General features: G+C 41.3%; 1 protein-coding gene across 2 annotated transcripts; it reads left to right on the top strand.

Moving 5' to 3' along the window:
- The first annotated feature begins 11,882 nt into the window (after positions 1–11,882).
- HNRNPDL (heterogeneous nuclear ribonucleoprotein D like) lies at positions 11,883–24,427 on the top strand. Of its 2 annotated transcripts, XR_011559572.1 has the most exons (9): positions 11,896–12,138; positions 15,601–15,769; positions 15,870–16,031; positions 18,469–18,600; positions 18,689–18,803; positions 20,450–20,617; positions 22,588–22,680; positions 23,072–23,176; positions 23,871–24,427. XR_011559572.1 is itself a non-coding variant. In XM_070756944.1 (8 exons), exons 1-7 carry the CDS (start codon positions 12,014–12,016, stop codon positions 22,656–22,658), a joined length of 942 nt encoding a protein of 313 aa, XP_070613045.1. In that variant the 5' UTR covers positions 11,883–12,013; the 3' UTR covers positions 22,659–22,680; positions 23,871–24,427. The 2 variants fall into 2 exon arrangements, 1 of the variants encoding a protein (XP_070613045.1); XM_070756944.1 differs by lacking the exon at positions 23,072–23,176 and having other exon boundaries at positions 11,883–12,138.
- The last annotated feature ends 2,132 nt before the right edge of the window (positions 24,428–26,559 follow it).

The following is a 26,559-nucleotide window of genomic DNA, read 5'->3' as shown; positions in this document are numbered from 1 at the left end:
GTGGCTGGAAGTGGAGACGCCGCATCGGCCGGGTCGCGGCGCTCTGATTGGTGGCTGGAAACGGGGAGGGGGAGGTAAAAGTGTGTCTGCCTGGGGTCGGGGGATAAAGTGTGTATGTGCGTGTGTCTATTTGTCTGTCTGAGGTGGGGGTTAGAGTGTGTGTGTGTGAGAGAGAGGGGAGTTAAAGTGTGTGAGTCTGTCTGAGGGGGGGGAATTAAAGTGTGTGTGTGTGTCTCTGAGGTGGGAGTTTGTGTGTGTGTCAGGGGGAAGTTAAAGTGTGTCTGTCTGAGGGGTGAGGTAAAGTGTGTGTGTCTCTGAGGGGGGGAGTTAAAATGTGTGTATGTGTCTCTAAGGGGGGGAGTTTATTTATTTATTTATTGGATTTGTATGCCGCCCCTCTGGAGACTCGGGGCGGCTAACAGCAACAATAAAGCAGTGAACAATAGTAGTCTGATATTAGAAATAATTAAAAGCCCATTAATATAAAAAACCAAACATATATACATACCATGCATAGGATTGTAAAGGCCTAGGGGGAAGAGGGTCTCAATTCCCCCATGCCTGACGGCAGAGGTGGATTTTAAGGAGCTTACGAAAGGCAAGGAGGGTGGGGGCAATTCTAATCTTTGGGGGAGTTGGTTCCAGAGGGCCGGGGCCACCACAGAGAAGGCTCTTCCCCTGGGTCCTGCCAAGCGACATTCTTTAGTTGACGGGACCTGGAGAAGATCCACTCTGTGGGACCTAACTGTGTGTGTGTGTGTGGTGTGTGTGTGTCTGAGGGGGAAGTTAAAGTGTGTGTGTGAGATTGTCTTTCTGAGGGGGGAGATTTTATGTCTATCTGAATGGGGAGATAAAAATGTAGATGTCTGGGGGGGAGTTAAAGAGTGTGTGTGTCAGTCTGAGGGTGGGTTAAAGTCTGTGAGTGTGTCTAGTATGGGGGGGGGGAGATAACGTGTGTGTTTGTGTTTGTGTGTGTGTGAGGGGGAAGTGTTGGTAATGACCTATAAAGCCCTACATGGCATCAGACCAGAATACCTACGGGATCGCCTCTTGCTGCATGAATCCCAGCGACCAATTAGGTCCCACACAGCCGGCCTTCTCTGGGTCCTGTCATCTGGCAGAACCTAGGGGAAGAGCCTTCTCTGTGGCAGCCTCTGGAATCAACTCCCCCAAGATTTGAATTGCCCCCACCCTCCTTGCCTTCCCTAAAATGTTGAAGGCCCATCTATGCCACCAAGCATGGGGAGATTAATTTCTCCCCTCACTTTTCCTGATTCAACCTATGAGATTGGTGTGCTTGTTTTAGAATTGCTAGTTTTTAATAATAATGGGTTTTTTAATATAGTTTATATTGGATTTGTATTCTATTGTATTTATTGTTGTTGTGAGCCGCTCCGAGTCCTCGGAGAGGGGTGGCATACAAATCTAATAAATTATTATTATTGTTGTTGTTGTTGTTATTAAAGTGTGTGTGTGAGAAGGGAGATAAAATGTATGTATGTGTGTGCCTGGGTGGGGAGAATTAAAAGTGTCTGTCAGAGGGGTTTGTGAGTGTGCCCTCTAAGGGGGAAGATATAGTGTGTCCCTGTGTGTGAGGGGGAAGTTAATGTGTGTGTGTGTGTCTGGGGGGGCAGATTGTGTGTGTGTGTCTGATGGAGGAGATAAAGTGTATGTGTCTGGGGGGGATTGTATGTTTGGGGGGAGTGACAAAGTGTGTGTGTGTGTGTGTATGTGTCTCTAAGGGGGAAGATAAAGTGTGTGTTGTGTGTTTCTCGGAGGGGGGGCATAAAGTGTGTGTGTATCTGTCTGTCCGAGGGGGAGAGATACAGTGTGTGTGTGTATGTCTCTGGTCTTCAATCATCTATGCCAGTGTTTCCCAACCTTGGCAACTTGAAGATATTTGGACTTCAACTCCCAGAATTCCCAAGCCAGCGAATGCTGGCTGGGGAATTCTGGGAGTTGAAGTGCAAATATCTTCAAGTTGCCAAGGTTGGGGGACATTGATCTTTGCGGGCGGAGAGAGGGAGGTTGCGAGTGAGTGAATGGGTGGATGGATGGCCGTTGGTTGCAAGCCTCGCGTTTGCCTTACATCTTTTCCCTTGGGTTTGGGTTTATTTTTTGCACCTTCGCTCGAAAACGTGTAAACAGACGCGGTTGCACGCCCGGTGCAAATCACACGGAGACGCGAGGGGCTTCCCCATTCCCCCACCGCACGGTTGCACAGGAAGAGGGATCGATTACTTCGTCCCCGGAAACTGGAGGCCAAGAAAAAAAGCTTGCAAAATTCCCGGGTTTTGAAGAGCCGATTTTTATTTTATTTTTTTAAATTTTTAAAGGCCATCTTGCCGTTTCAGGAAACGATGATTTTAGTGTGTGTGTGCGCGTGCGTGCGTGTTTGCAGAGTGAAACCAGTGTGCAAAACGCTGCCGTGGCCCTCGATCGTATCCCACTAACATTCGTGCTTTAATTATCCCTCGGGAGAAAAAGAGAAACTCGGTGCAAAGAACCCGCGCGTGAACGTGCACGCCCCATACGACCATGTTGTGTAAGACGAGCGGCCATTTTCCCAGCGCGTGTGCACGCGTGCGCGTGACTCTGCGTGTGTAAAATGGGATCAAGGCCGGGAAGCGAAGGCGTCTTGCGCGCTGCTGAGCCGGCGCCCGGCTTTTCCTCCTTAGGAAAGACGGTCCTTTTAAAAGTTGCGCCTGGATTCGGCAGAGCTTTGCCGGCCACATTGCACGGGTGGGTGGGTTACGCCAGTGTTTCCCAACCTTGGCCACTTGAAGGTATCTGGACTTCAAGTCCCAGAATTCCCCAGCCAGCAAACACTGGCTGGGGAATTCTGGGAGTTGAAGTCCAGATATCTTCAAGTAGCCAAGGTTGGGAAACACTGAGTTAGGTGACCCGTGGAATTAGCCCTGCACTCTTGGAAGAGTTAGGAAACCATATAACGCATCAACCTTTTAAGGTGGTGGTGGAATAAGAACTGAGTGGTGCTCTGCACATCCTTGAAATTCGGCCTTCCGATTTGCCTTGCCATGCTTCCCAATCTGAAATAGTCTAAAGCAGGGGTCCCCAAACTTGGGAACTTTAAGACCTGTGGACTTCAACTCCCAGAATTCTCCAGCCAGCATAGAATTCTGGGAGTTGAAGTCCACAGGTCTTAAAGTTTATTTATTTATTTCGTCCAATACATAATACACATTAAAGAGAATAGATATGTAATAATATAAATAAAGAAAAGAATAGAAGAAAAGATATAAAAGTATAGGTGAACATATTTGAAAGGAAGGAAAGATAAATGTGATAAGGAGAGACAATTCGACAGGGGACGGAAGGCACACTGGTGCACTTATGCACACCCCTTACTGACCTCTTAGGAACCTGGAGAGGTCAATCGTGAACAGTCTAAGGGAAAAATGTTGGGGGTTAGGGGTTGACACTACTGAGTCAGGTAATGAGTTCCACGCTTCGACAACCCGGTTGCTGAAGTCATATTTTTTAGTCAAGTTTGGAGCGGTTAATATTAAGTTTGAATCTGTTGCATGCTCTTGTGTTGTTGCGGTTGAAGCTGAAGTAGTCATTGGCAGGTAGTCAATGTCATTTCCAAGTTTGAAGACCTCTGGTCTAAAGCAAGCGTTTGTCGACCTGCAAGGAAGACTATTTTAGGCTCTAGATTTCTTCCACGCTCGCTTTTAAAAAGGGCACAGTAAATACGGCAATACTTCAATGTGGGTTAAAAGTAATAGTGCCCGGCTTTAGGGGGACATCTAAACTCATTCTGATGCTTCGGGATTTTTGCCCCGATTCCTGCAACCTATTATTATTATTATTATTATTATTATTATTATTATTATTATTATTATTATTATTATTATTATTATTAAAGATTTGTATGCCGCCCCTCTCCGGAGACTTGGAGCGGCTCACAACAACAAAACAGTACAAATCCAATGGTTGAAACAATTTAAAACCCTTAATATAAAAAACAAACATGCATCTCATACAAACCATATGTAAAGCGGAAACGGCACAGGGAATCAATTTCCCCATGCCTGATGGCAGAGGTGGATTTTTAAGGAGTTTTCAAAAGGCAAGGAGGGTGGGGGCAATCCTATTCTCCCGGGGGGAGTTGATTCCAGAGGGTTGGGGCCACCACAGAGAAGGCTCTTCCCCTGGGTCCCGCCAGACGACATTGTTGCCAATGGACTACCTCTTATCTGTTTGGAAGGGTGCCCAGCTGCTCAAAAGGCAACAGGGCACCTGCCGTATGCTAAATTCATCCATTCAATTTCTTTGCCGCCTTTCTGAGACTCAGGGCGGCTTACAGCAAAAATTAAGGAAGCATGTTAGAAATCTAAGTTAAAATACAATCTTAAAAACCCAATACTTAAAATTAATCGCATTCATTCCAATATGCATCATACACTTTCACTAAAAGTGAAGGTGAAAGTCAGTTTTACCTTTGCAAATGGAGCATTTGAAGTTGTGCCCACCACTCACTCGGTGTTTGCCTCCATTTGAGGCAAATGGAGGTTGTGCCCACCACTTTTTAAAATACATATTATTTGTCTTACATATTATTACATATTAAATAATATGTAATTAAATACATATTAATATATGTCAAGTCTTCGGAGAGGGGCGGCATACAAATGTAATGAGCCGGGGTGGCGCAGTGGGTAGAGTGCTGTACTGCAGGCCACTGAAGCTGGCTGTAGATCTGTAGGTCAGCAGTTCAAATCTCATCACCGGCTCAAGGTTGACTCAGCCTTCCATCCTTCCGAGGTGGGTGAAATGAGGACCCGGATTGTGGGGGCAATAGCCTGGCTCTGTTAAAAAGTGCTATTGCTAACATGTTGTAAGCCGCCCTGAGTCTAAAGAGAAGGGCGGCATAAAAATCGAATAAATAAATAAATAAATAATAAATAAATAAATATTGTTGCAAGAAATATCATTCTGGGTTCAGTTCCAAGTGGGGAAAAGACTGGAAACGGTGGTGTCTGCTTGGAAAGATGGTTTTAATGGTGGACAGGATCACATGCCTTGAAGATAATAATAATAATAATAATAATAATAATAATAATAATTATTATTATTATTATTATTATTATTATTATTTATTGGATTTGTATGCCGCCCCTCTCCATAGACTCGGGGCGGCTAACAACAATAATAAAAACAACAACATGTACAATCCAATAATAAAAACAACTAAAAACCCTTATTATAAAACCAAACATACACACAAACATACCATGTATAACTTGTAATGGCCTAGGGGGAAGGAATATCTCAACTCCCCCATGCCTGGAGGTACAAGTGAGTCTTGAGTAGTTTACGAAAGACAGGGAGGGTGGGAGCAGTTCTAATCTGGGGGGGGGGGGGGATGAAGAATAATACTGTAAAATGGCCCAGATGTTCTGGGTGCCCTGATTTTATCCCATTTCTAAGCCCCACCCTACAACTTCCTGTTCCGGTGTAAGAAATGCACTCTGATTGGTGGTCAGACTCCCAGGGCTGGTGGTCTTGGTTAACTCTGTTAACTCTTGTTAACTCTCCCAGGCTTGGTTGATCCTTGCTGGTGATGTAATGTTCCCAGGTGCCATTGGGTGAGATGGGTAAAGGGCTAATCCTATCATGTTTTGAGGACCATGTCAGGGTGATGGGATTAAGACAGAGGGCTTCAAAGTGGGCACCTTTAAGACTCTTGGGCTTCAACTCCCAGAATAGCTGGCTGGAGAATTCTGGGAGTTGTCCACAAGTCCTATTAAGTCCACCTGTGTTAAAAGTTGCCAAATTTGAAGACCTCTGTCTTAATCCCATCACCCTGGAGTTGAAGGGGTTAGATCTTTGTTATGTAGAAGATACTGGCTCAGGCTTTAATGGCCCATTGACAAAGGGGAAGGCTGAGTTTCTGCCTCTCTTTTAGGGGAAATATTCTGCCCTTTTAATATTGCCTAAAATAACTTATTTTCCTAGGAGAGGAGTGGCTGCTAATTTCCTAAAGGATTATTGTATATAATACAGTCTTTGTTGTATAAACAGAGGCATAGAATCAAAAAAATATTAGTACCACTTTAGTAAAGCCATACCTGGAATAATTAATCCAGTTTTGGTCACCACATTATTAAAAAAAATGTTGAAAATTTGGAAAAAGTGCAAAGGAGCAGATAAAATGATTAAGTGCCTGGACTGGAGACTAAAACATGAAGAAAGGTTGCAGGACTTGGGTTTGGTTAGTCTAGAGAAAAAAAGGACTAGGGGGGACATGATAGCTGTATTCTACGGAGAAGGGCGGTATACAAATCTAAATAATAATAATAATAATAATAATAATAATAATAATAATAATAATAATAATTCCAGTATTTGAGAGGCTGCCACAAAGAGTCAGTTTATTTTCCGCAGCACCAGGAGGCAAGACAAGAAACAAGGGATGGAAACTAATCAAGGAGAGAAACAATGTAGAATTAAGGAGGAATTTAATTCCAGATTGTGGTGAGGATAATTAACCAGTAGAACAAGCTTGCCTTCAGAAATTGTGAGTACTTCATCTCTGGAGATTTTTAAGAAGAGATGGAGCATTCACTTGCACTTGAAGATCTCCAGTGTCCCTTCCTGTTCTATTCTGATTTATTGGTAGAAGAACAGCACCATCATTATGGCTATGAATTCCGCCAGCATGTCCTTAAATTTCCAAATGTGCCTGGGGTAGTCGTCTTACAGCCATTCATTTTATTTTATTATTTTATTTTATTATATTATTTTATTTTATTATATTATTTTATTTTATTTTATATATTTTTTATTTATTTATTTATTTGTTTATTTATTTATTTGTTTATTTATTTATTAGATTTGTATGCCGCCCCTATCCATAGACTCGGGGTGGCTCACAACAACAATAAAACAATTCAAGACAAATCTAATAATTTAAAAACATTTAAAAACCCATTATTAAAGCAGACATACACACAAACATACCATACATGAATTGTATAGGCCCGGGGGAGATGTCTCAATTCCCCCATGCCTGATGGCAGAGGTGGGTTTTAAAGAGTTTACGAAAGGCACGGAGGGTGGGGGCAGTTCTAATCTCAGGGGGGAGCTGGTTCCAGAGGATCAGGGCCGCCACAGAGAAGACTCTTCCCCTGGGTCCCGCCAAACGACATTGTTTAGTCGACGGGACCCGGAGAAGGCCAACTCTGTGGGACGTAATAGGTCGCTGGGATTCGTGCGGCAGAAGGCGGTCCCGGAGATATTCTGGTCCGATGCCATGAAGGGCTTTATAGGTCATAACCAACACTTTGAATTGTGACCGGAAATTGATCGGCAACCAATGCAGACTATGGAGTGTTGATGGAACATGATTGCTCTCGCAGCTGCATTCTGCACGATCTGATGTTTCCGAACACTTTTAAAAGGTAACCCCATGTAGAGAGCATTACAGTAGTCGAATCTCGAGGTGATGAGTGCATGAGTGTTACTTCTTCCTGGTTGGTAACAGAAAATAATTGAGCAAAATATACCTCACTGTCTTACTTAGTAACATAAATTTTGTGCTCAATTGTGATTGTAAGTCAAGGATTAGCTGTAGTGATGAAGATCCTTGTTTTCCTAGGTATGATCTAATCATTTTGTCTCTGGGAAGCCCCAAAATTATAAGGGCCAAGTGTTCTACCTCTCTTCTTCTTTTAGTTGTACAGACCAGACATTCAAAGATACACTCCTTTTGCACAAGGGGACCTCACTCAGTGATTATTTCTAATATCGAGCCTCTTTATGGTGAATTATTTTAGCAATACAGTTTTCCTACATCCTGATTGTTGTGGTTAGCTCTGGCCCAGCTCCTGCCCCAAGGACTGTGGGTGTCGGGGAGACATCCACATGCTGCAGGCCTGTTTTGCCCCCAGTGGAATCTTCTGATGAAGGCTCCTCTGACCAAGAAGACATGAGTGACAGGGAGGAGGAGAGTGTGGCAGACAGCTCAGAAGGAGATCAATTATCTAGCTCCTCCTTGGATTCAGAACAAGAGTTAATGATACAGCCACGCATGCGGAGAGCAATGCATCGGCAACAACTGAGAGATTATTATCAAAGAAAATGAGGCCACCTGTGGTTGGGTGGGGCTGTGGTAATTAGTGAGGCTGCTATAAATAGCAGCCTGTGGGTTTGGCCATTGTGGAGGATTATCTGATTGTTGTGTTTCCTGACTGCTTTACTGACTTTGACCTTTTGTGTGCTGATTTTCCCCCGCTTTGAAACTAAACCAGAGCAAAGTGTGTTTCACTTTGTGAAAGAAGAAGGACTGTGAATTGCCTCACAGCTGCAAGCTAAGTATCACAGAACTGATAAGGGACTTGTACAAATTACCAGTTTGTTTGGAGACCAGTGCTCTTTGCGATACCAAAAGAGGTCTTGGTTTAAGTGAATTGTTTTGAATTGTCAAACGTGTGTGTGTCTGAAATTTGTACCTGTGAATTTTTGGGAGGAGTCTACCAGAGAGCCCGACAGAACACTGATGAATTCGCTTCAGCTATAACCTTTGTAAAAGTTTAATAAATACAATATTTGGAGTTGCCAGTGATGGGATTCATTTTTTGTAATCTTCAAAAGGCACATCAACAGTTTGGCTAAAAAAACAGGTATTGGTGATTTTATTTTTGGGGTGTCTCCATACATACAATGGAATTTTATATATTTTTTCTAAGACATCATGGACCTTTGAATGTGAGCAATGCCATGCAGGCTGGGTCTAGGATTGCATGGGGATGATGGAAATTGAAATCCAACATCTCTGGAAATCTCAGGGACACCAGAAATGACTATAGAGAATGCAACCTTTGGCATAGTTTTGCCTCTTATTAAGTTTGCTTAATAAATTGGAAGTTAAAAAACGAAGGTGACTCCGATTTTCTGATTAAACTATGTCTATTTTTCTAATTTCATTTCCTCTGTTCTCACTGTTTTAAGCAATATTTTTAAAAAAATAATTTTGTTGAGTTTTCCTTTAAAAACAGAAATTGTATACACACTTCAACAAAAATAGACAAACAGAAAAAACAAAACAATACAAAAACAGACTAATTACAATAAAGATACAACATATACAATCAACTACGTACATAGCGCCGACCAATACACTCCCTTACAATAAAATTTGATTTCATTGTATGCAATGTTTTAGTTTATTTTACTCTCATTTGATTGTTGAGAGCTACCCAGAATAGTTGAAACTCAAGTAGTATACAAATTTAATAAATTATTGTTTTGTAAAAAGCAACAATGCTGTCTGTTTCCATCAAAAGCACAGGCTGTCTTAGTTCCAACGGCAAATTGTGTCCAAAGATATTTTATACCCAATTAATCTTTTATACTCCTATTTAGAGATTATAGTCTCCTAAATTCTATCTCTACAGAGGTGGGCTTTCCATCAGTTTTGTAACAGGAAGGGGACAATGTGTCACTTTGTCAATTTTCCAAGGAAAGCAGTGATTTGCAGGTGCCTGGAGGCTGTTGGGGTCTGCATGGGTGTCAACAGGCTCAAGCTCAACCCTGACAAGACAGAGTGGCTGTGGGTTTTGCCTCCCAAGGACAATCCCATCTTCCGTCCATTACCTGAGGGGGGAATTATTGACCTCCTTAGAGAGGGTCCACAACTTGGGCATCCTCCTCGATCCACAGCAAACATTAGAGCACCATCTTTCAGCTGTGGCGAGGAGGGCGTTTGCCCAGGTTCGCCTGGTTTACCAGTTGCGGCCCTATTTGGACTGGGAGTCACTGCTCACAGTCACTCATGCCTTCATCACCTCGAGGTTCGACTACTGCAATGCTCTCTACATGGGGCTATCTTTGAAGAGTGTTCGGAAACGTAAGATCGTGCAGAATGCGGCCGCGAGAGCAATCATGGGCCTCCCCAGATATGCCCATGTCTCATCAACACTCTGTGGCCTGCACTGGCTGCCGATCAATTTCCGGTCGCAATTCAAAGTGTTGGTTATGACCTATGAAGCCCTACATGGCATCGGATCAGAATACCTGCCGGACCGCCTTCTGCCGCATGAATCCCAGTGGCCGATTAGGTCCCACAGAGTTGGCCTTCTCCATGTCCCGTCAACTAAACAATGTTGTCTGGCAGGACCCAGGGAAAGAAACTTCTCTGTGGCGGCCCCGGCCCTCTGGAACCCCCACCCTCCTCACCTTTCGTAAGTCATTAAAAACTCATCTTTGCCGCCAGGCATGGGGAAATTGACACTTCCGCCCCCCCCCCCCAATTGTCATGGTTAGTGTATGGTTTGATTGGATTGTGTGATTATTTTATTATAAGAGATTTAAATTGTATTTTTTTAAAATTGAATTTGTACACTGTTTATGTTGTTGTGAGCCACCCCGAGTCTTCGGAGAGGGGCGGCATACAAATCTAATAAATTATTATTATTATTATTATTATTATTTTTATTTTTATTATTATTATTATTATTAGTGAGACAGCCAATTTGTATTAAAAATATAATGCAGACCAGTATCTCCTTTGTTAATGACAGCCACTTACAAAAGAAATAATTTAAAAACTATTATACACATTATTATTATTTATTATTATTTATTAAATTTGTATGCCGCCCCTCTCCGTAGACTCGGTACACATGTAATTAGAGCAGATTAACTTTAGTTTTAAATAATTCATAAACATTAAATCATTTGGAAAATTTGCAAAGTAAACCTTCACATTATTTTTTTAAAAAGTAGGAGATACATCTAAATGTATACAGTACTGCTAAAAAAAAAAAAAGGGAACACTCAAATAACACATCCTGCATCTGAATGAAATAATTTCATTGAATACTTTGTTCTGTACAAAGTTGAATGTGTACAACAGCCATGTGAAATTGATTGTCAATCAGTGTTGCTTCCTAAGTGGACAGTTTGATTTCACAGAAGTTTGATTTCCTTGGAGTTATATTGTGTTGTTTAAGTGTTCCCTTTATTTTTTTGAGCACTGTATATCATTTGGTCTGTGATATCCTTTATTATACTTTCTATATACTGTGATAGTCTTTATTATACTTTAAAAATAAGGTGTCCTGTTTATATGGCCTAAAATTGCAGATGAAGCATGCAATAAGTGGTTATAGTATAAAAAAAGGCGATAGCAAATGCCAAACCAATTTGAGATTGCAAAAGCCCTTCCAACAAGTTTGTGATTTGTTTTAAAAAATGGAGGCAAAAATAATGCACAGAAAAATATGAATTATGAACTGCACCAGAGTGCCTTCCGTCCCGTCCTAATGTTCTTTTTTACTAGTATCATGCATATAAATATTATTAGTATATCTTTGTATATCACCAATACGTACTTGACAAAACAAATAAATACAAATGAAAATAAAGAAATAAACCAGCCCTGCATTTTAGGACTTGACGCCTAATTTAAGAAAATATTTTAAATCCGACTTATGAGCCAGCTCCTCTCAATGCAGCCCATCGCAAGGACACCGTTAAACCCGCGTGTTCACAAGTTACGACCTGCACACGTGGGGCGGTCGGTGACTCTGCACATATATGTGTTTTGAGGGTGGATTCCTGAGGAAAGCCATGGTCGGCTCATGTTTTTGTCATATTCGGCGGGTTACCCTCGTCGCAACGGAGGCCGGCCCAAATTCAGGAGAATTATTGTTGGAAAAGTGCCCGGGGATCCACAAAGTGGCCGTTTAAGAGAAGGGAAGCCTCGCAGAGGCGTATTGGGCTCCCCGCCTCTGCCCTTCCGCCATGGGCAACCCGGACCCTCCTCCACCCGCCGCCGCTCCTTCAGAAGCCGCATTGCGCCTGCGCCGTCGGAGCGCCCCGATTGGCCGAGCGCGGCCCTATATAAATGCAGCGCAGGCTCTGCCCGGATCTCTTGTTACGGCCGCCATTTTATTACTCGGGTCGGACCGCGCAGTAGTCAACCTCTTCGCGTCGGTGTGCGCGCGCTTTTTTTTATCGCCCCCCCCTTCGGCCCGTTCCCGCTATGGAGGAGAACACCGACTATGGCAGCAGCAATAACAACAACAACACAGGCTCCGGCGGCGGCGGCCAGGAAGAATTCGCCGAAGGCTCCAAGATCAACGCCAGCAAGAATCAGCAGGATGACGGGTACGAGGGGATTCAATCCCGAGCGGAGGGTGGCTGGGTGGGATAAGGGAAGCTTTGCCGAACGAGGGAGGGGGTGAGAAGAGCGAGTTGATGGGCCGGACGCCATTTTGGCCTGTTTTTTAAAAAAGAGTTAATGGGGGGAAGCCCTCAGCGAGGCCTTTCGCCCGGCAGCTGCCACGTGACCGCGCTCTTCCTTGGCGAGCGGGGCACCTCCCGCCACCGCAATTCCCTTTGTGTCTTTTCACCCCCCCACCACTATCACTCTCGCGAGAGGAACGGAGGGGGGGCGGGTCTCCACGTCCGGAATGGGTGGAACGGCGGAGGGGTTGAGAGAGGCGGGTTGATCGTTGCCTCGTGACGCCACCGGCAGCCAGTAGGAACGCAGTGGGCGGGCCTGGGCGGCCGAGAATGCGCGTTGGTGGCCCCCGTCGGGTGGGCGGGGCGAAGTCAAACCTTGGCAACATTGAGAATGGGGGAAGGAAGGGCAGGGGGCGGAGTTGGCAAAACGGTGCATTGTGGGCGGTCTTCCCGGGCTTCCCTTCTGCGCCATTCTTGCTTTGCGGACTGGAAGCGTGGCTGGCTGAAAAGCCTCCGATCTGTTTTATACACTGCTCAAAAATAATAATAAAGGGAACGCTTAAAAAACAGAATATCAATCAAACTTCTGTGGAAACAAACTGTCCACTTAGGAAGCAATACTGATTGGCAGTCAATTTCACATGCTGTTGTGCAAATGGAATAGTTGTGCAAATGAAATATTCAATGAGAATATTTCATTCATTCAGATCTAGGATGTGTTCCTTTTATTTTTAAAGACCTTTTATTTTTAAGAGTGATCTTGGGTTTGATTTCTCCCCTAGGACGCTCAACATTTCAGATCCTGATTAATTTTTTATTGGCCAGTCTCTTTCCTCTCAACTAGTTGTAGAAGAGCTAATATTAGATTATGTTTTTTTATTCTTGGCTGAGATTCAGTCCAAGGCCCCTGGAGAGAAACGATTGTCTTTAATTAAAACAGGGGTCACCAACCTTGGCAACTTTACGACTTGTGGACTTCAACTCCCAGAATTCCTCAGCGAGCGCATGCATGGGTTGTAAAGTTGCCAAGGTTGGAGACCCCTGGTCTAAAGTGCTGTCCAAAACATTTAAAAATCTGTTTTTCAACTCCTAACCTTGCTGGTTAGGGAATTAAAGGGAGTTGAAGCCTGCATGTCTTTAAAGTTGCCAAATTTGAAATCCATCTAGAAGATGATTGGAGGTGAGTTACAGGTAGCAATTGAGCCCAAAATGTATGTTGCTAAGCAAAACAGATGGCTTTTGCCTCATTTTACAACTTTTCTTGCCACAATTAAGTGAATCAAGGCAACTACTGTATACCAATTACCGAGCACCTCATACTTGACAGTGGGGCAATCCTTACTACTCACACACAAAGGGTGCATTCGAATATATACACTGACTAATCAAATCACACAAAAAAGCAGCCCCATGGTGTGTGTTGAAACAAAGTAAAAGTCTTCTGCAAGAATGAATCTCTGCTGTGTAGTGTCTTTATTCTGGAAGAATCTACTGTGTGACTTATTACTCTGACAAAGCAGTCTTGAAGTCACTTTTTCAGTGCTGTTTGAAGGATCACTCAATGAATGGTTGGCAGTTGGAGACTGCCTGTATTTTGAGAAAGTGAGCCATGTGCAGGGCAGAGTATATAGCCTAGGGCAGGGGTCTCCAATTTTGGCAGCTTTAAGACTTGTTATTTCCACTGGCTGAGGAACTCTGGGAGTAGAAGTCCACTAGTCTTAAAAGGTGCCAAAGTTGGAGACCCCCTGGTCTAGAGAGAGAGCTACACATAGCACTTGGAAGCCAAAATAGATCTAGAAAAAATCCAAAGGACTGTATGATTAAACATATGCAAGAAATTGCTTGGATTGTTATTTTGGGTGCAGATGAAGGATCCTTAACTCCTTGGAGAATATAGTACAAATCTTGAGTGCTTCAAGTTTCAAATGTCACAAAATGGCATTCTTCACAACTATGAAGGAGATATAACTATCCCATCTGTCACATATGTACATATTTGAGGATTATTGGTGTTCAGGATGTCCACCTTCATTTTAGCAAAATCAACATCATATTAGTTATACCTTGCCATTTGATTCCCACTGCAAAATTTATGGTTCCAGTAGCTTTTGGCAGACACATGGTTTGGTTTTCCTATTTTAGTTATTTGTTTTAATTACATTTAAAAGAAAGATTGTTTGAATCTTCATGGACAAATGTCACTTTTGTGCAGAGCTGCAGTAGATGGACCTTCAAATGCATAAACATCTTACATGCCCTTATAGTTAAGGAGAATTTACACAGTGCAGTGTAATGATTAAGAAATTGAAATGGCATCAGGGATATCTGAATTTGCTAATCCAGTGTCTCACACAATTGCTGTGATAATTTGCAAAATATCTTTGTAACAAGTTGATAGGTGGTACACCTATATTCTGATTTTATAGGAAGGTGCGATTGTTACCTATCTTGGAATAAAATGTGCAAGTTTTTACTCTCTTTTAAAAGTTATTTCTTGTTATACTTTACATTTTTTTCAACTATTGGAATAATCCAGTTACTTTTCTTGATCTCTAATTACATCTAACTAGACTAAGTACTGTAGTTTTGTTATTTTATTACACTGCTTTGATTCAGGAAAAAAAATAGGAAAGAAATCCCACTGTAGTCCATTAACCTTTTCAATAAACATGCTCCAAATTTTATCTGTAGAATTGATATAACCAGCCATAAATTTCAGAATATATACAGACAAGCTCTTAATTTTTTTTAATGAAAAGCCCTGCTTTTTAAAGACTTCCAAATGTTAATTATCAGAAATTTAGTAGAGACATGCAGAAATTTCGAATACCCAATTTCAGTACTTTATTCAAATAAGGTTTTTAAAGTTCAAAAAGTAATATTTTGACATGATGTATCCTAAGTATGCCTGTACTGTTCTTCTGCATCATAAGTTTTATAACAATTTTTTGCAAATGGCGTTTTATGGTTGAATTGTGGGACTGTTTTGAATTTGGAATGTTTCCAGAATGGCTGAAGTCATTTTCTATTTCATGTTACTTTTTTGCTTAAGATAGTTGTTTACATTCAAAATGTTTTGCATACCTAGCGTTTATGATAAACTTACTTTGGATTGTTGGGCAGTTGATATCGTCTGATTTAGGTGATATTCTGAATTATGTACATGTTTTCTGAGGGAAAGTAGATGAAGGGGAACATTCTGGGGGAATTCCTTTTGTTTTCCCTCCTGTTTCAATTAAAAATGTGTCTCTGGAATCCCCCCCCCCCAATACAATTTGTATCTGAACCACAAACTTGAATTAGAGCAAATTAGCTAATATGTTTTTAGAGCAATGTATAACTGCTCTGAATGTCAGTTTTTGAAACTTTTTTTTTCTCTGCCAGTAAAATGTTCATTGGTGGTCTGAGCTGGGATACGAGCAAAAAGGACTTGACGGAGTATTTATCTCGCTTTGGTGAAGTGGTGGATTGCACAATAAAAACAGATCCTGTCACAGGGAGGTCAAGAGGGTTTGGGTTTGTGCTTTTCAAAGATGCTGCCAGTGTTGAGAAGGTATGTAGTCACCTCTGGGGACCATGGAAATCCAAACACCTGTTGTTGATTTTTCCTCCTGGAACTAAATTACCAATACATCTCTTCTTCTTTTTTTTAGGTCTTGGAATTGAAAGAACACAAATTGGATGGCAAGTTAATAGACCCCAAAAGGGCAAAAGCCCTTAAAGGGAAAGAGCCGCCCAAAAAGGTGTTTGTTGGTGGACTGAGCCCGGATACATCTGAAGAACAAATCAAGGAGTATTTTGGTGGCTTTGGAGAGGTATAATCCATATGAAGCTTTATCCAAATGGTGTGTGTGTGTCTGTTACCCAGCATAATGTCTAGTTAAAACCATAGTGTGTAGCTTCCTGTGTAGCTTCTTCTAAATCAAGAAACAGCATCCCAAGTACAGTGGTACCTCGGTACTCGACCACAATTCGTTCCAGAAGTGTGGTCGAGAACCGATTTGGCCGAGTACCGAATTTATTTATCCCATAGGAAATAATGGAAATGGATTTAATTGGTTCCCAGCCCCTGTTAACTCACTGGGAACCAATTAAATCTATTTTCTTTATTTCCAATGGGATAAATAAATTCGCTACTCCAAGCTGCAGGAAAGGTGGGGGCTGCTGCAATCCCGGCAGCTTTGGGGGGCTCTTTTCTTCATTGCTTCCTTTTATTACCTGTAAGCAGCTTCAAAAACTTTCTCCTTCCCTGTGGCTGCAACAGCGGCGGCTTCCCTTCCAGTAGCAAGAGCGCCGGGAAGTCACGTAATGAAGGGAAGCTGCTGGAGCGGCAGCAACTGCTGAGATGGCTCCGGCGGCTTCCCTTCATCACGTGACGTTTCCGGCGCTGTTGCTACTGGAAGGGAAGCTGCCGCTGTTGCAGCCACAGGGAAGGAGAAAGTTTTTGAAGCTGCTTACAGGTAATAAGAGGAAGCAATGAGGAAAGGAGCCCCCAGAAGCTGACAAGATTGCAGCAGCCCCCACCCTTCCTGCAGCTTGGAGCTCTTAGAGAGCTCCTCAGCCCCCTGAAGCTGCCGGGATTACATTTCGGATAATGAACAAAATTTTCTCTGGTTGTTCGGTATCTGAATTTTTGTTCAGATACCGAAGCAAATTTTTGCCGAAAACTTTGTTCGTTATCCGAAATGTACGAGAAAGGAAGCGTTCGAGTACCGAGGTACCACTGTACCTTGCAAATATTGGGGATGAATTTGCATTGAGAAGAATGGGAGGGAATTTGCTTTTTTTGGGGGGGGGGGATAACTCAGTGTTTGTAGTAAGATGGTGATTGTATTGTCAGGGTAGAGATGACACTAGCATGTTGAAGGGTTAGTGATTATTTTCTAAAAGATTTTGTTGCTAAAGTTTACGGAGTTGGTTTGCAGTGATTCTCCACCTTTCTAATGCTGTGATCCCTTAATATAGTTCCTTGTGTTGTGGTGACTCCCAACCATAAGTCTAGCACCAATTTTCTCAACAGAGCTTTAAGCTGATTGGCAGGAAGATCAGAGGTACACCCCCACTGTAATTGCCTGATTGGTCCATTGTAAAAATATGTTCCAAGCAGGGGTGGCCCTACCGGAATGGGCCGGGAGTATGTGCGCCCCTGTGCAGGATTCAGCTTCTGCACATGTGCAGAAACCCGAGGACACACGTATGTGAGATTTCTGGGTTTTTTTCACTTCTGCGCATGCACAGAAGTGAAAAAAACTAGAAAAAGGCAAAAATAAGGTAAAATGGCCAAGGATTGTAAAAATACATTCCAAGGCACTAGAAGAGATTAGATTAGATTAGATTTATTGGATTTATATGCCGCCCCTCTCCGCAAACTCGGGGCGGCTCACAACAACAATAAAAACAGTACATAGTAACAAATCCAATTCCCACCAATCTAATTACAATTTTAAAATAAAAAATTCATAAAACAATCCCAATATATATATATATAAAAAAACCAGGCACACAGTCAATCAATCAAACGGCAAAACAACATGGGCAAGGGGGAGATGTTTTAGTTCCCCCATGCTTGACGACAGGTGGGTTTTAAGGAGTTTCCGAAAGGCAGGGAGGGTGGGGGCAATCCTAATCTCAGGGGGGAGCTGGTTCCAGAGGGTCAGAGCCCCCACAGAGAAGGCTCTTCCCCTGGGTCCCGCCAGACGACATTGTTTAGTCGACGGGACCCGGAGAAGGCCGACTCTTTGGGACCTAACCGGTCGCTGGGATTCGTGCGGCAGGAGGCGGTCCCGAAGATATTCTGGTCCGGTGCCATGAAGGGCTTTATAGGTCATAACCAACACTTTGAATTGTGACCGGAAACTGATCGGCAACCAATGCAGACTGCGGAGTGTTGGAGTAATATGGGCATACTTAGAGAAGCCCATAATTGCTCTCGCAGCTGCATTCTGCACGATCTGAAGTTTCCGAACACGAGACTCTTTAGTTCCTAACACCATGGAAAATGTTTTCCCCCCAATGGTCCTATCCCTATGAAACGGTCGTTCAACCCCTCCAAAGAGATCCCGACCCCCAGGTGAGAATCAGTGGTTTAAATGATGTGAACTACAACTCCATAAAGTTTATGATGCTTTCCAAGCATAGAAAAAGGCAGAACAGTGTTAAACGGAAGAGGTTGTTTTAAAAATTGAAGGTCCTATATAAGGAGCTTGGATCAGGTGAATACCCTTTGATTGTTTTTTTAATGTGGCTTTGCAGATTGAGAATATAGAGCTTCCCATGGACACAAAAACAAACGAAAGGAGAGGTTTCTGCTTCATCACATACTCCGATGAAGAACCAGTGAAGAAATTGCTAGAAAGCAGATACCATCAGATTGGTTCTGGCAAGGTATTTCTCATCTGTTAACTGTACTGAACTTCGCATATTCTTCATTTATTTTGTATTGAAATTTACACACGCTCTTCTTTTGTCCTAGTGTGAGATCAAAGTAGCACAGCCCAAAGATGTATATAGGCAGCAGCAACAGCAACAAAAGGGAGGCAGAGGTGCTACAACTAGTGGGCGTGGGGGATCCAGAGGACGTGGCAGGGGTAAGTATGGTGAACTGTAACTGGCCTATATAACTCATGCAATAAAGTAATTTGTGAAAAATCCCCTCAGTTTTAGCAGGAAGGAAAAGTACATTCTAACTTGTCTCATAAAAGGAAAGGGCTAGCATTAAATCAGCTTTGGGATACCAGAAAATATCTTAGAAAGGAACAAAGCAAGGACCGTATTTTCCGGACTATCAGATTTGTTTGTTTGTTTGTTTTGAAAGGGACCTTGCAGGTCATCAAGTCCAACCCCCTGCCTAAGCAGGAAATCCTACAGCAGTGTTTCCCAACCTTGGCAACTTGAAGATATTTGGACTTTAACTCCCAGAATTCCCCAGCCAGCAATCTGGGAGTTGAAGTCCAAATATCTTCAAGTTGCCAAGGTTGGGAAACACTGTCCTACAGCACCCCAGCTAAATGACAGTCCAATCTTCCAAGTTGGGGGGTCCACAACCTCCGGTGGCAGGCCACTGGTTGATTGCTCTGACCGTCGGGAAGTTCTTCCTTATTTCTGGGTTGAATCTCTCCTTGGTCAGCTTCCAACCGTTGCCCTTGTCTGGCCCTGTGGTGCCCTGGAAAACAGTGTGACCCCCTCCTCTATGACAACCCCTCAAGTATCTGTAGACTGCTATCGTGTCCCCCCTGGTCCTTCTTTTCTCTAGGCTATCCATGCCCAGTTCCAGCAATCTCTCTTTATAAGTCTTGGTTTCTAGTCCCCTCATCATCTTTTCTGCACCTTCTCCAGGGTTTCTATGTCTCTTTAGAGAGAGGAGATGCCCTCCTCTCTCTAAAGAAGCAGCTGTAGAAAGTGCCCACGTAGTAATAGTTTTAGGTTGGAAGGATGCAACAAAATGGACAATACAAAATTGGTACCGGTACACGGTGAAACACATTCAGTTCGAAATTATGGCTATGAAGGTGAATATATGAAAATAAAGTGCAGGAACTGATGGGACAGGGTTAGAGGTTATATGGTTAGTAGAATTCGAGGCCAAGGTATAAAGAATAAATTGGAATCATTATAATTTGTACATATTGTAATGTTCTTCGTTTAAAATGTTATAATAAGGTACACCCTCTATTTGGTGGAGGGGTTTGAATGTTGGGTGGCGGGAGCACGCATCACAGCACTGAGTTTTATGTAGTGTGTATGTGTTATTATAAAATTAATAAACATTTATTCAAAAAAAGATAATATTAATAATAATTTATTAGATTTGTATGCCGCCCCTCTGAAGCGAAACAAATCTAATATTAAAAAAGAAGCATATAAAACCCTATCATTTAAAAACTTCCTCCCCGTCCCGTTCCCCCAAAAGCGGGTGGAAATGTCTGTACCGTATAGAGTGAATATTGTGGCAGGGGGAGGGGGTTGGTGTGGCGCCAATCTACTGTTCTAAGCAGTGGGGATCACTGCTGTCTCACCACCGCTGCCCATTTGCAGCGATCAGTGATGAATGGGCGGAACCGGCAACTTGCCCATGGTGGCAGAGGCAGATTTTTTTCCCTTGTTTTCTAAAGCTAATGTTTCTCTTATAGTCTGAAAAAAATATGGCACTTTGCAGATTTTTGTCCTTATAGCAACTTGTTTATTAATTTAAACACATGGTTGGCTCTTAACGCTGCAATCACTTCAATTTTAGGTCAAGGACAAAATTGGAATCAAGGGTATAACAATTACTATGATCAAGGATACGGAAGTTACAACAGTCCTTACAGTGATCAAAGCTACAGCAGTTATGGGGGATACGATTATTCTGGGTACAATTACCCAAGTTACGGCTATGGCCAGGGATATGCTGACTACAGTGGTAAGGTTTTCATTTGACTAATTATATTGGGTTTCTTTTAAAAGTAATTTGAATATAATGTAATAATGTAATTGAATATATATATATTAAAAACACAACACAAACACAACATGTAAACGAACACTTAACACATACAAATTAAATATTTTCAAGTGGGTCAGCTTCCGTATTTTAACATTTTTGTCCATATACTGAGTTTGTACATCTGTACACACAGTCCTGTATAATAAACCAATTTTCACTGTAATTTGTTGTCCTTTTTTGCATCCATTTATACCACATTGTCCAGGTAGCATAATAGTTCGTTTAATTATGTGGTTTAACTTTTCTAGTTAGTCTCTCTTTCCAGTGTGTAGAGATTCTCAGTCATCCAGGTCATGGTTTTCCCAAAGGTGCGTTTTTTCCTCAAGAGGCAAACTGGACTTGTTTTCTCTTTGAAGACATTTTGCTTCTCATCCAAGAAAGCTTCAACTCTCTGAAGAAGCTTCTTGATGGATGAGAAGCAAAACATCTCATCCAACCTTCGGGACAACTCTTTCCAGGAAGAGCTGGTACTTTTGCATGTATTCAGAAGTGTTGGTGGGTGCTTTTTGAAAGCATTTCTTGTAGAGTGGGGAAAATCTTTAAATGCTTAAAGAAGCATCTAAAAGTTAGTTTTTAGAACACACTGGGCCCGATAGCTAAGTGGTTGAAGACTCTTGAGATTGTCAGCTGGAGAGCTGACAGCCAGGGTTTGAGACCTGAGCTCTGTTCAAGGGGGTGAGCTTTTGTTACTTGCTCAAGCTCCTGTCTTTCTAGCAGTTTGAAAGCATGCAAATGTGAGTAGATAAATAGGTTGTCAGGCTGAACTCTCTAACTCCACATGAAGATTTCTCAGATGCTATTTAGAACGCTGACATAGGTATTACTTTGATGGGATGGTAACAGTGTTCTGTGCTCCTGTCGCGTATAACCATGCTGGCCAGAGGACCATGGAAATTGTCTTCGGACAGTGCTGGTTCCCTCATCCAAGAGATGGAGATGAGCGCCATGCTTTAGAGTCGGACACCAACTGGATAGGGAAACCTTCAACTTCTTTTAACTATCAGCAAACCTGGAAAACGGAATTATCAGGGAAATCGGTTCAGGAAATATCAGGGAATTAACGAAAAAAGCAGAATAAATGGGGGGGGGGGGGAGACAAACTATTAAAATATTTAAAAGTCAGGGAAAAATCATGTTTTAAAAACCCGGATTGCTCTGCCTAGCAGAGACGAGCAAAGATGGGCATAACTGGCAACAACTTGCTTCCTCAGCTACCGATATTTCTCCTTGGCTTAGACATTTGGTATGACGTCATCTACGACTGCCTTAACTAGATCGAAAGTTATAGGGAAATGTCAGGGAAATATCAGGGAATTTCAAAATGCTTTCCCCCTGGACACCCTGTTAATTGAACTGTCTAATGTCTTGATTTTGAGTTTATTGTAAATCACTGAGACCAGATAATTTTAAAAACTCTTAAATCGATATGCTGAGTTGCTTTTTATGATACAGTAGTACCTGTAGATACGAGCTGCTCCACATGCGAGTATTCCAAGTTACGAGCCACGATGGGAGCAAAATTTCTGTTCGACACCTGAGCTCAAATTTGGGATACGAGCCGAGCTTGCACTAGGTGGCGCAAGAATCCTTGCTTCTGGTTATCTCTACGTGGAAAAACAAAGTCTAAAGCCATTTGTTCCAGATACGAGTTGATCGACATACGAGCTCCGTTCTGGAACGAATTAAACTCGTATCTAGAGGTACTACTGAACTAGTTAAGGTAGAATATTTGTTAATCTTGTTGATATCCTTACAGGAGTATTACAGAATTATTTTATTTTGTGTTTAAATAGTAAGGTCTATCTTGACAAGAGTGCTTTTTTTGTCAAACCAACCTGCATTTTCTTAACAGTTCCCAAAACTGCTAATATTCTCTTTTGGAATAGGACAGCAAAGCACATACGGAAAGGCATCCCGAGGTGGCGGTAATCACCAAAACAACTACCAGCCATATTAAAGAAATACTTGGGAAGAAAAAGGTGTGTATTGGGTGAATGCGTCACCTCTCCTATGTCTAATCTAATTTAAAGATCAATAGACAAATAACAATTTTTTTTAAAAAAATCACTTCTCTTGAATAGCTTTGTTTTTTCTTTAAAAAAAAATTAAAAACGTGTGAATGTCTGTTAAACTTTCTGTTTTAAGTGTCTATAGATCTTTAACTTTGTAAAAGGTGATTCATCGTCCTTAGTATGTCAGAGAAACATAAGAGTTTTTCTGTTTACATTTTTGTGTGCCAGGTGGTGTAGACGAATAATTAACTTAATAGAAGTGTTAACCAACAGGTAACGTACTGAAATGGGTACAACTTAAGCAAAACAAGATTGTTGTCTTCTAACTCTGACATTATACCTTGTTTGTACCCGCCAGCGGGAACTTCCTTGCAGGCCGTGTGTCACCCTGACCACGTCTATCTCTGGGGGTCGCACGTTGCAGGCAGAGCGCAAGGCATACACCAGAAAACGCTGTCCTGTGGTATGGTCTCTTCCAACTTCATGTACCAGCGTAAAGATTAAAGTGGAAAACTTCAGACTTTGGCTTCTTTTTAAAAATCTTTGAAGATTTAAGTGTCTTAACTTTAACTTAAAATGGTTTTTTACAGGAGTTAAAGTGCATAAATGCCTTTACAGCTTAATCATTTTTGGCCTTCTGTTTAGTGTTGTATATCAATTGTGGACCTCATTTTAAGTGTTCGTTCTTTAAGATTTAATGCTTGCTTTTTTTCTTTTATAGCTATTAGTGAAATCTACAAACCAAAACGAACTTTTAAATCTGGGAACATTAAAGATCATGTGCAAATAACAGCTTCTATTTTAACCACTTGGCTAACAATAATTTTCCTTGGTGTATTGCCATTTTTCTATTTTTCATTAGCGGTTCAAGCTATGTAAGATTCTACCACAGCTTGGTTTCTAGTAAACCAAGAACTACTTGACTGAGCTTCTACAGTTCTTTTGACATAGCTCCATCATTTGAGCTGAACTGGTCAACCCGGGATGTCAAATATAATTTGGTTATCAGAAGTATTTCATGTTGACAGATGCATATGATCTTTAACGGTGAAACAAGGAATAAATAGAGGACTTAAAAGCAGTTCATGAAAATGGACCTTTTAAAAATTCTTCGAAACGTTGCACAGTCTCATAATGATTTTTTCTTGGTTTTATAGGCAGAGAGACTACAGCAAAGCCATCTTGCAGAACTTAAAAGGACTTGACTGGAGGGTAGTCTTCGTGACATGAAATTGTTTTGTAAAAGACTTAGTGTATGACACAGCAGTGTCTAACTGTACATAGTGACCGGCTAGTTTTCTTTATGGTTTTTACTTTTTTGTCCTTTTGTCATCTGTGTTACGATGCCAATGTGGTTCTTGTGTTTATACAATTTTATTTGTATTTCTTGTTGAATGACTCAAATAAAAAAACTTACCTTCTGTGACTGTTGCATTTTGAGGTGCTCTCGGCACTGCTGTATAGTAGCAGAGGTGAACAGTTTTTGAGACTTCATCGCCATGATTCCGACAGATGTTGGGACTTGCAGGGTCAGCAGCACTGGAGTGTGCCGTGATATGTACCTGGATTTAGAAAATTGCAGCGAGCAGGCTGCAAAGATGGAATGGTTTTTCAAGAGTAGTGTCCTGTGTTGTAATGCCTTATGATTTGTTATAATTTTGTTAACTGCTGGGAATCTTCAGTATAGAAATGTTAATAAATAAATTTTCATGCATTGAAATGACCACTTTGTGATCACATGAAAATAGAGGCGAACACAAACCTTATTTATGTAGCCATCAACTTGGGTAAGATGCTAACTGCTAGATAATTTGAGCTTTTTTACAACTTGTACGTTTGAGAATATCTTCTGAATGTTACTGAATACCACTGTTATTTCTAAATTTCTGCAAAGATAATGCTGATAAAATATGACTGCAAACTGATTTATGGAAGCAGGATAGCGGATGTTTCTGGCTAAATAATACTTCATCACTATGAAAGCAGCACAATTTGGATTGGTTTTTTACTACAATTATGTTGGTTAAAATGCTTTTTTAAAGCAGATTATCTGAAAACAATTCAGCTGAGCAAATATTTCAGCAAAGAATCTGAATTATGCATAAATTATGTTAAGGCATAAGTAACAAAAGGATTTTACACACAACCCCCCCTCTTTATCAGATGAATTTGAACAGTTTCCTGAATATAACATTTAATGTGATTTTGTCAATCTTGTTAAAATGTTAACATTAAGTCTTACAAAGATACAAAAATTTAGCATACTTGACAAAGTTTGCATATCAACCTAGCATTAAGAACCAATATAAATATAAATGGCTTCAAAACAATTACCTCTTTCAGTCTGTAAGTTTAAATTTTATTTTTATACTTTTTTAAAAATGTTACACTATTTTGTCCAGAAAATGGCAACCACTGGCTGATACCCAATTCCAGAAAGCTAACTGGTTGAAGTTATATTTTCATGTTTAAGGAAAGTTGCACAGATGCATTCAAAAGATAAGGATTTGAGCTTGACTTAAAGGGATTTCACTTTCATGAGCTGTGATCCATAAAATCAAAATCACAAAATGTATTACCAGCTTTATTGAGTTCATTTTTTGCTCATTTGGGACCCAGTTGAGTTTTAGAGTTAATTGAATGATTTGAAGCAGGTGGTTATTTAGAAAAGTTATGAACTTGATATTTAGTCTTTCTGGTAAGTTTTCACTCCCATACATGCCTGATTATTTACAAATAAAAATATTCACACAACAAAATGGGAAAGGCTAAACGTGTTGCTTGTATTTTAAGAAAGCAAAGCTAATTTTTTAAACAATACAGTGGTCCCTCGATTTTCGCGGGTTCGAACTTCGCGGAACTGCTATACCACGGTTTTTCAAAAATATTAATTAAAAAATACTTTGCGGTTTCCCCCCCTATACCATGGTTTTTCCCGCCTGATGATGTCGTACGTCATCGCCAAACTTTCGTCCACCTTTAATATTTTTTTTAATAAACTTTAAATAAACATGGTGAGCAATAATCTAAATGGTTGCTGAGGGAATGAGAAATTGCAGTTTAGGGGTTTAAAGTATTAAGGGAAGGCTTGTGATACTGTTCATAGCCAAAAATAGTGTATTTACTTCCGCATCTCTACTTTGCAGAAATTCCAACTTCGCGGGCGGTCTTGACATGCACCCCCCCCCCCGCGAAAAGCGAGGGAACACTATTATAACTTAATAAAAGTGTCTAAAATATGAGACTGGTTCATAGTTCGAAATTAATGCAGTTCGGAGTGAAAGTTCTAATTGGAGCCACTGACAATGGTTTTAAGTGCTGTGTGGATGAATATTGCAGATAATAGGGTTTTTATTTTTTAAAAATGGTTAGGAACTAAAGATTACACCCCCAAATACTTTTATTTTTCTGAATTTTCTGTACTCCCCACCCTCCCAATTTAAAATTGTGTCTTGGAGACTGGTTAACTTTGAGAGAGGCATTTAAAGGTCTCCAAAGTTTGGACCAATTTATTTTTCTTAACACTACTCATGGTGAGGGACTGTAGCAGTGCTTTAAATAATAATAATAATAATAATAATAATAATTTATTAGATTTGTATGTCGCCCCTCTGATAACTTGGGCGACACCCAAACAGTTGCAGGATTTGTCTCTTCAGTTACCACCTCAATGAGGGAGATTTTGGGTGGGGGGGGGCGTGCTGTGATTTTTATTTTTCTCCATTGAGTGAGGGAATTGTATCTCCCTGGCAGAATGCTGTAATGTTTTTACTTTTTAAATTGGAAGCATTGGTTTGGGTCTTCGTTTTATCCATTCCCCTGGAAAATTGATAATAGTGACGCTTG

The sequence above is a fragment of the Erythrolamprus reginae genome, chromosome 7 (genome assembly GCF_031021105.1).
Source record: "Erythrolamprus reginae isolate rEryReg1 chromosome 7, rEryReg1.hap1, whole genome shotgun sequence".
NCBI lineage: Eukaryota > Metazoa > Chordata > Lepidosauria > Squamata > Dipsadidae > Erythrolamprus > Erythrolamprus reginae.
Note: the sequence above shows the minus strand (reverse complement) of the source record. Positions and strands in the feature narration are given on the sequence as shown.